This window comes from Thamnophis sirtalis, unplaced genomic scaffold, assembly GCF_051295495.1.
Source record: "Thamnophis sirtalis isolate CommonGarterSnake01/CBP01778 unplaced genomic scaffold, rThaSir2_p1.2 scaffold_4, whole genome shotgun sequence".
Classification (NCBI taxonomy): domain Eukaryota; kingdom Metazoa; phylum Chordata; class Lepidosauria; order Squamata; family Natricidae; genus Thamnophis; species Thamnophis sirtalis.
This window is the reverse complement of record NW_028261384.1, coordinates 136,487,624-136,500,060: the sequence shown is the minus strand read 5'-3', so window position 1 is coordinate 136,500,060 and position 12,437 is coordinate 136,487,624. Positions and strand designations below refer to the sequence as shown.

General features: G+C 41.8%; 1 protein-coding gene across 1 annotated transcript; it reads right to left on the bottom strand.

Moving 5' to 3' along the window:
- Positions 1-2,327: 2,327 nt before the first annotated feature.
- LOC148046827 (vomeronasal type-2 receptor 26-like) lies at positions 2,328-11,293 on the bottom strand. Its single transcript, XM_087714992.1, has 2 exons — positions 11,230-11,293; positions 2,328-3,226 (listed from the first exon to the last, which is right to left on the bottom strand). Exon 2 carries the CDS (start codon positions 3,222-3,224, stop codon positions 2,328-2,330), a length of 897 nt encoding a protein of 298 aa, XP_087571118.1. The 5' UTR covers positions 3,225-3,226; positions 11,230-11,293.
- Between the last annotated feature and the right edge of the window lie 1,144 nt (positions 11,294-12,437).

Here is a 12,437-nt window from a genome sequence, read left to right as displayed (position 1 = left end):
CTTCTCAATACCCATTGCTTATTTATTGCCTTATTTATTTATTGCTTTATTTATTTATTGCTTTATTTATTTATTGCTTTATTTATTTATTGCTCTATTGCTTTGTTGCTTTATTTATTGATGGCTTTATTCATTATAGGTTTATTTATTTTTGCTTTGTTTATTTATTACTTTATTATTTATTTATGTATTGCTTTATTTATTTTTGCTTTATTTATTTATTGCTTTATTTCTTATTGTTTTATTTCTTATTGTTTTATTAATTTATTGCTTTGTTTGTTTGTTTGTTTCTTTATTTATTGACTTGTTTGTTCATTGCTATCCACTCATCTAAATGACTCTAGGGTGTTTTCATCTGTAAAATAAAATCATATAAACATATTAATAAAAACATAACCCAAAACTTGGATTTAAAACAAGAGAAAAATTTCCTGGAAAAGTAAATCAAATTAAAATTTAAGGCAAGGAAGTTAACAGGAGAGGAATCCTCTTGATGCCAACTATCCTCATAGCTGCAACATACTTTTAGCTCCCCATGTTAAAAGTGAGGTCTTAATGCATTTGGGAAAACTGGAAGAATGGGGAGGATTGTCTCAGCCCTCTGAATAACATATTCCATAAAGTGAGGGGGAGAGCCCTCCTTCTGGATCCTGTCAATCAAAACTCCGTAATCAATGGATATGCAGCATGCCCTCCCTGTTTTCCTTAGGTGCAAAAGGAAGATATAATTGGGGCAAGATTCATCAGATATCCAGGTCCGATCCCATGAAGGGTTTTAAAGGTGATATCTGATCCATTGTGTTGGACGTGTGAATGTTCCATTGGATGTAGAAGAATCTCACAATCTTTTTTGCATCATGGCAACCAAAGGTCATAATATGGGGCAGACCTCACTCAACAAATGTCTCATTTTTTTAAGTAATGATTTAAAGAAACAGGTACAGCATTGTTCCATGATTTATATGTTGCCAACCAAAAAGTTAGATTATATTCCTAACCGAAGGGAAGGGAAAAATGAATTGAAGCAGAATGAAAATACATTTTTGAAATTATGTAAGGTTCTTAAGGGGACAGGGTGGCTCAGTAACTAAGAGGCTGAGCTTGTTGATCAGAAAGGTCAGCAGTTCGGTGGTTTGAATTCCTAGCATCGGGTAAGGACGTGTGCTTCCGTTACTTGTTCGAGGTTCTGCCAACCTAGCAGTTCGAAAGCATGTAAAAATACAAGTAAAAAAATAGGAACCACCTTTGGTGGGAAGGTAACAGCATTCGGTGCACCTTAAGCATTTCGGCATGCCAGCCACATGAAGATATCTTCAGTCACATTGTCCAATTAAATGATTTCGCGGGTTACTTAGGTACTCCCTTTCTTCTTATTCTGACATCTATGGAGATGACCTTGGTTCCAAAGAGAAAGATTGGGGATTTGTCTGGCAATGCATTCCAACTTCTCCCCCCTCCCCACACAAACCCACATCTCCAAAGTATGTGGCAACTGAGAAATGAGAAATAGCTCCTGCCGTGTTCAGTTTGAAATTGACAGATATTGGATGCACCAAATTCTGTATCTTTTGTATTATTTGGAACATTGTCAAAGGGAATAGATTGCATAAATTGTGGAGCATATCATCCACTCTTGCATGGTCAGCTGCTGTTTCTGCTTCTGCTTTTACATCATATGACATTCTGATGTTTCCCATTGTTCCCCAGAAAACAATTGTAGGAGTGGAGATTAATATCAGACAGGAAACAAAACAACTCCACACACCAGGGTTCAAATAATTTAATTTATTGCTTAAAGTCTTTGCAGAGGAATATACTCAAATATTGGTCATGCTTTTCTAAAATACAGTTAAGCTTACAAGAATTAAAAACTCAATAAATTTTACAGTTGAAAGAACACTGACAAATACAAAGTAAATGATACTGTGATAAATTTATGATTTTAAAATGGAAATATACTTCTTAATATATTTATGTAATGCTTTAGGAATTCATGTAATGCCCCTGAAAATATCAGACATAATTTGATGTTCATCAATATCTGAAAAATCCTAACAGGGAATAACAATCTTAGATGACCAAAATCAAGTTCAATGCACATGTTGAAAAGGAGAAAGCATTATGTTAAAGAATCTTGTGAAATGGAGAAAATGAAGAAACAAGAGCAGAGATTTTGAAATGGGTAAAAATAATAAATCTAAATAATCATAAACATCCTACACAAATCTTTCTTTGACAGAAATGCCCCTCTGCCCCTATCACTTATATGTTTCGTATAGGTATTAGTCATTCTAGTAATTTTTAAAGCAATTTTTCTGAGCTAGAAATTAACATCTCTTTGTGAGTAGCTCCCTGTGGTTGAGGTCAGGGCGGAAAACAATGATGTAGCATTTTGGGAGGAATATGCATCCCAGTAATGCAGCACTTGAGGCCAAAATGGAGAAGACCTCCACAGCTACCATGGCTTTTCCTTTTGTGCTCAGATAGGCTGGAAAGAAGGAGATCCACACACTGCAAAAGGCCAACATGCTGAAGGTGATGAACTTTGCTTCGTTAAAGCTGTCAGGTAATTTACGGGCAAGGAAAGCCACAATAAAGCTGGCGATGGCCAAGATACCCATGTAGCCCAACACACAGTAGAAGAAGAAAGGTGACCCCTCATTGCACTGTAAAATCATTTCTTGGGGCTGTGAATGCATGTCCAACTCCGGGAATGGGGGAGATGTCGACAACCAAACAATGCAAATACATACTTGGAAGAGAGAGCAGGAAATGACAATAGAAAAGGCCAATCTTTTCCCCACCAATTTCCTCATCTGAGATCCAGGTTTAGTGGCCATGAAAGCAACAACTACAGTGGTGGTTTTGGCCAGTACACTAGAAATGGCCACTGAGAAAGTGATGCCAAACATTGATTGTCGGAGAAGGCAGGTCACTTTTCCAGGCTGGCTGAGGAAGAGCAAAGAGGAGAGAAAACAGAGCAGAAGAGAGACAAGGAGGGTGTAGGTGAGGGACCTGTTGTTGGCTTTGACAATGGGTGTATCTTTGTTCTTAATAAAAATTCCAAGAATCCAAGAGGTCCAGAAGAAGAAACCAAGAGCTGCTGAGGCTGAACCAATTCCTAAGGATTCTTCAAAAATTAGGAAAACCAGGTGTTTCAGTTTACATCCATTCTTTTCTTTATTTGGATAATGATCTTCAGAACATTCAAAGCAATCTTCCATATCTGGAAGGAAAATCAACATATTTCTTTTCATCTAGGCATTCCATACTATTGAGGGGTGCTTGGTGCTCTTTGTGTTTCCTTGTTTCTTTGTAAATGTTTCATCGACCCGAACTAAATACCATCAAAACGTCTTGCCAGTCTATGTGGATGGGGACCTACTTAGAGAGTCTTTGGTTGAACTGTTTACTGATGGCTTTTTTGCAACTTCTTCTTTTTTAAATAAAACATACAAATACAAATACAACTTTAAACATACACCCCTCCCCCCCCCCACGGTGACAGTCATCCACAGCCCAACTTTTTTTCCCTTCATCATTGTTTAGTCTCTAAGCAGCAGCTTCTCGTTACAAACTTCAGGGATCTATTACAATATCCATGTTCACTTTTAGTTCCCATTGTTAACAATTGCTATTTAACTTTCCCCGTTTTAAGTCCCTGCTGTTCTCCTTGTCGTCCACATATACCATAAGTTCCAGCTAAGACAATGTTCCATTTCTCCTTTGTCCCTCAGCCAACCCATCATTCTGTCCATTTCTGCACATTCATAGATCTTTTTAATAATGGCGTCTTCCGATGGTATAGTAATAGATTTCCAAAATTGTGCATAGGTTATTCTTGCGGCCACAATTATATGTAGGCTCAAATGCCATATAGATTTACTCATGTTTTCTGGTTTCATGCTTAGTAGAAAATTCTCGGTTTTCCATTCCATGCTTGCCCCGGTAACCTCTTTTAGCCAGTTTTGAATCCTTCTCCAGTATTTCGTGGCCTCAGTACAATGTATTTTATGTGTTTTAATTACCACGTGGGGACTGTCTGAGTGAAGAGATGAGTGTGTTTAATTCGGAGGGCCTGCCGGGGAACGCGGGAGCCATAGGGGTGGTCGAGGGAACCACAGACACGGGAGTGGGCCGGAGCATTACGGTCATAACAGGGAGGGGCAGATATGGCGGGGACTTTAGGGCTGGCCATTACCGGGGAAGGAGGGTTCGCTACGTCATAGAGATCCCTCCTTCCAGCCCTATGAGTCCCACTCCAAGACCAGATGGCGCGAGTAATCAGGACCCTGGTCTCAGGCTGTTGTCGCTAAATGCCAGGTCTGTAGTTCATAAGGCTCCCCTCGTCCGGGACTTAATTTTAGACGAGAGGGCAGACCTGGCATATATTACTGAAACCTGGCTGGGCCCGGAGGGAGGAGTACCCCTTGTAGAGATGTGCCCAGAAGGTTTTCAGGTGCTTCATCAGCCGAGAGCCCAGGGAAGGGGTGGAGGTGTGGCTATTGTTATCTGAGAGTCTTTAGTACCTCGTAGGATCCCTGCTCTGGAGCTTGTCGGGTGTGAGTCCCTACTGGTGAAGTTGGACCTCAAGGGTCAAGTGGGTTTGCTGTTAACGTACCTGCCTCCCAACAGCGTTGCAGCAGCCCTCCCCTCGCTCCTCGAGTCGGTAGCTGAGCTGGCAATTGAGTTCCCCAGGCTTATGGTTCTGGGGGATTTCAATTTGCCTTCGCTCGGTGAACACTCTGATGGAGCGCAGGAGTTCATGGCTTCCATGACAGCCATGGGCTTGACCCAGGTAATTCGGGGCCCAACCCATTCAGCGGGTCACACGCTCGACCTCGTATTTCTCTCGGAGCAGTGGACTTGTGATCTTGGTCTGAGGGGTAATGAGATCATACCCCTGTCGTGGTCAGACCATTGCCTACTGAGGCTTGACTTTCGGAGGCCAAACCTCCGCTGTAGGGAGGAGGAACCGACCAGATGGTTCCGCCCCAGGCGACTTATGGATCCCTTGAGGTTCCAGATGGAGCTTGGGGCTATTCCTGATACTCTCGCCCACAGTCCGGTGGAGACCCTGGTTGCTGCCTGGAATTCGGCGGCAACGGGGTCCCTTGACCGGATTGTGCCACTACGGCCGCTCCGAGGCTGTGGATCCAGGAGGCCCCCTTGGTTTACCGAGGAACTCCGGGAGAGGAAGCGCCGGAGGAGACGCCTAGAGCACTTGTGGAGATCCAACAAATCCGAATCGAGCCAAGCACTTTTAACATCGTGCACCAAGGATTATATCAGGGCTATTAGGACGGCAAAAAGATCTTATATTGCCACCTTGGTTGCCTCTGCCGAGTCACGCCCTGCCGCCCTGTTTAGGATAACCCATTCCCTCCTAAATAGGAGGGATACGGGGGACCCCTTGCAGGGTAGGGCTAAAGAGTACGTCCAGTTCTTGGCGGATAAAGTTGCTCGGTTTCGGTCGGAGTTGGACTCCGATCCTGCAGATCCAGCCGAGGCACAAGCGGATAATCTGGTAGACCATCGCTGGGTTGAGTTTCAGGATGTTGCCCCTGGGGACGTGGACAAGGCAATGAGAGCTGTGAGTGCCTCCACATGTGTACTGGACCCGTGCCCCTCCTGGCTGGTTCTCAACAGCAGGGAGGTGACACGGGGCTGGATCCAGGTGGTTGTTACCGCCTCCCTTCGGGAGGGGGTCTTTCCCCCCGCACTTAAAGCGGCGGTGGTGAGACCCCTCCTGAAGAAACCATCTTTGGATCCAGCCTTTCTTAACAGTTACCGTCCAGTCTCCAACCTCCCCTTTGTGGGGAAGGTTGTTGAGAAGGTGGTGGCCTTTCAGCTCCAGTGGGCCTTGGAGGAAACCAGCTATCTTGACCCATTCCAGTCCGGCTTCAGACCTGGCTACAGCACAGAAACCGCTTTGGTCGCATTGACCGATGACCTCTGGAGAGCCAGGGATCGACGCCATGCCTCCATCCTGGTTCTCCTTGACCTCTCAGCGGCTTTCGATACCATCGACCATGGTATCCTTCTGCGATGACTGCGAGAGTTGGGGGTGGGAGGCACTGTTCTACAGTGGTTCTCCTCTTACCTCTCGGACAGGCCGCAGTCAGTGTTAGTTGGGGGGCAGAGATCGACCCCTAGGCCCCTAACATATGGGGTGCCGCAGGGTTCGGTCCTGTCTCCCCTACTTTTCAACATCTACATGAAACCGCTGGGCGAGATCATTCGGCGGCACAGGATAAAATACCACCAGTATGCGGACGATACCCAGTTGTATCTGTCCGCCCCGTGCCAACTCAATGAAGTGGTGGACGTGATGAACCAGGGACTCGAAGCCGTTAGGGACTGGATGAGGGCTAACAAACTCGTGCTCAACCCGGATAAGACCGAGTGGCTGTTGTGTTTCCCTCCCGCCAATTTGGCAAATATTCCATCTCTCAGGCTGGGGGGTCAAACATTATACCCCTCAGACAGGGTCCGCAACTTGGGAGTCCTCCTGGACCCACAGCTGACTTTCGAACATCATTTGTCAGCTGTGACCAGGGGGGCATTTGCCCAGGTTCGCCTGGTGCACCAGTTGCGCCCCTACCTGAACTGGGAGGCTCTCACAACAGTCACTCGTGCCCTTGTGACCTCTAGGCTGGAGTACTGCAATGTGCTCTATATGGGGCTGCCCTTGAGGAGTATTCGGTGACTTCAGCTAGTCCAGAATGCAGCCGCGCAAGCGATTGTGGGTGCACCTCGCTTCACCCATGTAACACCTATCCTCCGCGAGCTGCGCTGGCTATCTGTCGATCTCCGGATACGCTTCAAGGTGCTACTTGCCACCTTTAAAGCCCTTCATGGTAGTGGATCTGGGTACTTGAGAGACCGCCTACTGCCGATCACCTCCACACGACCCATTAGATCCCATCGTTTAGGCCTCTCCGAATTCCATCCGCTGGCCAATGCCGACTGGCCACCACATGGAGGAGAGCCTTCTCGGTGGTTGCCCCGACCCAATGGAATGATCTCCCCGTGGAGCTTCGTACCCTTACCACCCTCCAGACCTTCCGCACAGCCCTTAGAATCTGGCTATCCCGTCAGGCCTGGGGCTAAAGATTGTGTCCCGCCCGAATGGTATGAATGTTGCATTTTAATTATGTACGGTCTATTTGTAAAAGACTGTTTCCCCCTTCCTTTTTGATTGTGAGCCGCCCTGAGTCCCCCCAGGGAAAAGGGCAGCATACAAATAAACACAAATTCAAATTCAAATTCAATACCACCAAATATGGTAGAATGTGCCATCCCTTCTTCCACATTTCCAACACAGTGGAAATAACCCAGGAAACATTTTGGTTAACCTTGTTTGGGGGAAGTGCCATCTATAAACCATCTTGTATACGTTTTCTTTAAACACTGCAGATATTATAAGTTTAATAGTCTTACTCCATAGATCCCACCATTTGCCCATTTCAATCTCATAGCCAAAGTTTCTCTCCCATGTTATTAGAAGGCTTTTATCCATCTCTTCTTTAGCATCTTGATAGATCAAAAATTGATAAATTTTCGATAACATTTTTTTATCTCCGCCAAACAAAATTTTATCTAGCCCCTGAGGGTTTGGGTAGATCCCAAACCATACCTTATCACTTTTAAACCTATTTCTAATCTGTAAATATTCCCACCATTCCAGATTCCTGCCCTGCTGCTCTATTTCCATCTTTGTTTTCATCTTGCCATCTTCTTTCATAATGTCTTTATATGTTATGTTTCTTGTCCAGTTAAATTCACTGGGATGTGTTAAAGCCTCCAACGGTGCCAACCAACACGGAACCCTAAGATAATACTTTTTCCTCATCTTTCCCCACACCTCCATCAAAATCTTCCGAATATAATGTCCCATGAAGTACCTATGGGGAGTATCTCTTTCTTGCCAGAGGGAGCATTCCATCCCTGGGGGAGGTCATGTCCCTCTATAGCCAATAGGCGCCTTCTACTCAACGTCACCCAATCCTTCACCCATGTCATAATTGCTGCATTATAATATGCTTCCCAGTTGGATACTCCGAAGCCTCCCAGTTCTTTACGTTTCTGCAACATTTGGGCTTTAATTCATTCTTTCTTGCCTTGCCATATAAATCGAGCCAATATTGTCTCCAAGGATTTTAAAAAAAATTGTCCAATTTAGTCGGTGCCGTTTGAAACAAAAACAAAAATTTCGATAGTACATGTGTCTTAACTGTCCCAATCCTGCCCATCAAAGACAGTTGTTTACCACTCCAATTAGTCATATCCTTAGATACCTGTTGTAGTAATTTCATATAATTATCTACCTTGATAGAGGAACATCTCTCCTTAAACCAAATTCCCAAGTATTGTATTTTATGGGCCATGTTAATCCCTAACAGGCTTTCTACTTCCCTTTTCTGGTTCAAAGTCATATTCTTAATTAACAGTTTTGTCTTCTCTTTATTTATACATAACCCCGCTATCATACTGTACTCCTCTATTTTATGTAAAAGTTGTATCCCAGAAGCCATAGGATCCTCGATAATAAAAACAAGTTCGTCACCAAAAGCCTGGAGCTTAAATTCCTGAGCTTTAACTCGTAATCCTTTAATTTGTATATCACTCCTCACTATTCTAAGAAGGGGTTCTAATGTAAGGATAAATAGTATGGGGGATAACTGGCACCCTTGTCTTGTGCCTTTACCAATCTCAATATCACCCGCCTCTTCTCCATTTACCAATAATGTCGCAGTTTGTCGTACATAAATTGCCCGAACAGCATTTAAGAAGTTTTATCCAAACTTCATATTTTCTAATTGTGACAACATAAACTTCCAATTTACCTGATCAAAAGCCTTTTGTGCGTCGAGAAACATAAAGGCCACTTGTTTGTCCAGCCGGGCTTCATAATATTCTAAGGCATCCAAAATAATTCTAACATTATCTTTCAAATGCCTTTGCGGCAGGAAGCTGTTCTGATCAGGGTGTATAAATTTGTTAAGGAACAATTTATGTCTATCTGCCAGTATAGCTGCAAAGATTTTATAATCCACATTCAAAAGTGAAATGGGCCTATAGTTTTTAATTTCGGTGCAATAGAATCCATCAAGATAGCATTAAATATTACAATCATCTCTTGTCCTAAGATTTCCAAAAAAGTTTAATAGACTTCAACTGGCAAACCATCCATGCCAGGAGTTTTGTTGTTTTCCATTTTTTTTGACTGCCTTTTCTAATTCATCTATTGTTATCTTTTGGTTTAGTACCCCTTTCGCTTCATTTGAGATCTTAGGTAGATTTGCATTATCTAAAAATTCCTTAATTTGGTCCTCAGAAATTTCCCCTCTACTATATAGTTGCTGAAAAAAACCTTGAATAATTTCCCTTGATTTCTACTAATTCCCCTTTATTATTCTGCAGTTGAGCTATACGTCTGCTCTCTCTTTCTTTCCGTAGTCTATAAGAGAGCCAACGACCCAGTTTGTTAGCATCCTCAAAAAAGTTTTGCTTAATCCCCCTAAGTTTCTGAGCAACATCCTCATGATCTAGAAGAGATATCCCGTGCTTAATTCTAGCCATTTCTTCTTTTTTATCATCTAGTGGGTCCTGTTGCAAGGCTTTTTCCACCACCTTAGTTTGGCTACCCATTTTGCCCTCTCTTCTAATTTTTTCCTGTGTGTGCCTATTGTATATTTAATAGCTAGGCCCCTCATATAAGCCTTGGCTGTATCCCAAAGTATTTGTGGGGTTACTCCCTTCCTATTTTCTTCAAAAAAAACCAAAACCCTCATTTCCCTTTTAAACATTAGTTGAAATTCTTGTTCTTTCACTGTCTCTGTATTCATCATTCACCTTATCTTCCTCCCCTGCCTTACTCGTTTCCACACCAATAAGATTGGATTATGATCGGCCCAGGTATTAACCTCGATTGCTGCTTCCTTAATCAGATCCCCAATTTCTGGTGTCAACCAAGCCATGTCGATCCTAGAACAGGATTGATGTCTATGTGAAAAGAATGTAAATTATTGTTTCTGTGGGTGGAGTTCATGCCATACATCCTTTAATTCATATTCCTCCCTCATGTCTTCAAAAGTTTTGGGGAGAGTGCTCCTCCTTTCTCTTAACCCCCCCCTCTTTTGGATGTTTCCTGGGTTATAGTCCATTGTCCTATCTACCACAGCATTATAATCACCCACCACACATATGTAGTCATAGCCTAACTCTGCAATTTTTTGATGCAACTTTCTAAAAAAGGTACTTTGATTATTGTTCGGCGCGTATATGACCACCAGCAAAATTTTATATCGACCAAATTTCAATTCAACCATTAAAAGTCTCCCCTCCCCATCAGTATACACCAATTTAGAATTGATATGACCTTTTCTTTAAATCTGCTTCTTGATTTGTGTGTTGTTTACTTGATTGTTGGTTTGAGGTTAACTTTGGAGTTAATCTATGATGATATTGGTGCTGATTAGTGGCGGAGAGATGCTGGAGTCTATTTTGTTCTCTTTTGGTCTGATTGATTGCCTCTTTTGCATAATCATTAGATGCTGTTAATGTCTATGGTTGATTGATGGCTGATTTGTGAGAGTGCCAGGTATCTAGATATTCCCTGGCATTTTTGGACTTGGTGTGGTCTAGCATTGTCACATTTTCCCAATTGAAACTACCATTAAATCTACTGTTAAATGGGCTTTAGTTGGCTCATGTGCTACACTGATTTTATATGGTTGTCCAGTTTGTTTGGTGGCTTTTGAGATATTCTTGATGTATAGCAGTGTAATTCTGTTTAGGGTTTGTGTTTGTTGTGCTGTATTGGATTGAGTGGTTAGGAACATTTTATTGAAGATGTGTGGGAATACATTTTGTTGAAATGTGTTCAATAGATGCTCCCTTTCCATTTTCTGTTGTTCTGGGTTGCAGAACTGTATTTGAGCTACTTTAAATAAAGTCCTTACTCTGGATACCCAGACAACTGAAAGCAAACAGCATTCCTTACTAGCAGTGATTATGTTACCTAGATAGGGTAATGAAACATCTGCAAGAAAACAAGTAAGCTCAGAGAGCCCCAAGGACCCCTCATTTCAACCCTGAGCTACAAATATTCTTCTTTATTGGTATAATATATTATCGAAAATCTCCTTATTAAAGTTATGCATAGAAGTATTTTATTAAACTTTTCCTTAAGTCAAATGAAAAATGGTAGAATTACTACCCTACCATTATGGTTTGAAATCTTCCCTTCTGGGCATGGAACGCAGTCATAGCAGCAGAACTGTTCCCCCTCAATTCCTTTCTTCCAGGATCCAAGTAAACAGGGGTCATTGCATCGAGAAAATGGAGGAACCTGGCGATAAGCACAAAAGGTTTTGAAATTGGACGTAGTAAGAGTAAGATTATGTAATATTTCTCCTTTATGGAGGGGAATTATTTTTGACTTCCCAAAGGATTGATAAAAGGTATTCAAAAAAGTAGAAATTGTAATCATGTACAAAATTTCCTGCTTGAAGAACAGAGAAAACAAATCATAACACTTTGTAACTATCTCAGGGAAAGGAATACTGAACTTATTAATTTAAAACTTAAAAAGATGTGGAAACCACAATGATGTAGAAAAGGTCCTATTTGAAGAGCAGGGGAACTAAATAATTGCACAGGGGAGCAATTTCATGGAAAAAATGGCTACTGTTGTGATTTCAAATGGATGTGCAAACCAAACATGCCAACATGTATTGTAATGTCATTTTGTCAATTTAATGAGTGCTTGATATCAACAACGTTTGAAAATAGTATTCCATTCTTTCTTTAAAATCCAGGAATCAGATTTTGACTGAGATTAGGTTCAATATGGCATCATAATAGATTACGACATGGTCAATTCACTAATTTGATACCTGATTAAAACCTGGACTCCAGACAATCACGTCTTCATCAACCCATAATTCCTTCCCTTTGGGAGCCTCTACATCCAGCTTTCCAACTCTAACTCTCTGAAAGGATCTATTTGGAAAAGTGATCAAGTTGGTGATGTCGAATCCACCAGTTGCTTCCCCTTTCTCATTCAGAAACACTCTCTCCCCAGCTGAATTGTTAAAAGAAATGCCTTGAAGAAATGAATGGAGCTAATTGAAAGGGAATAAAAGAGAGAGGGAATTAAAAGCAACGTAATAGAGAAGACAAAAAGATATCCAAGTTACATTCACCCATTCTGCCCTTTCCAATAACTCTTAATAATTACGTAAACTTAGAAATTTTATAATCAATATTGTATGGAAATATATATGTCAACTCTTTGATTTATTTGATATTATTTATGGAAGTATAACAATGCAGAGAATCGGAATGAAAATAGGCTTTTGGAATTATATCATTTTCTCCATTTATTAACAAAAACTAATTCAAGATAGATAATGTATAATATTTACTCA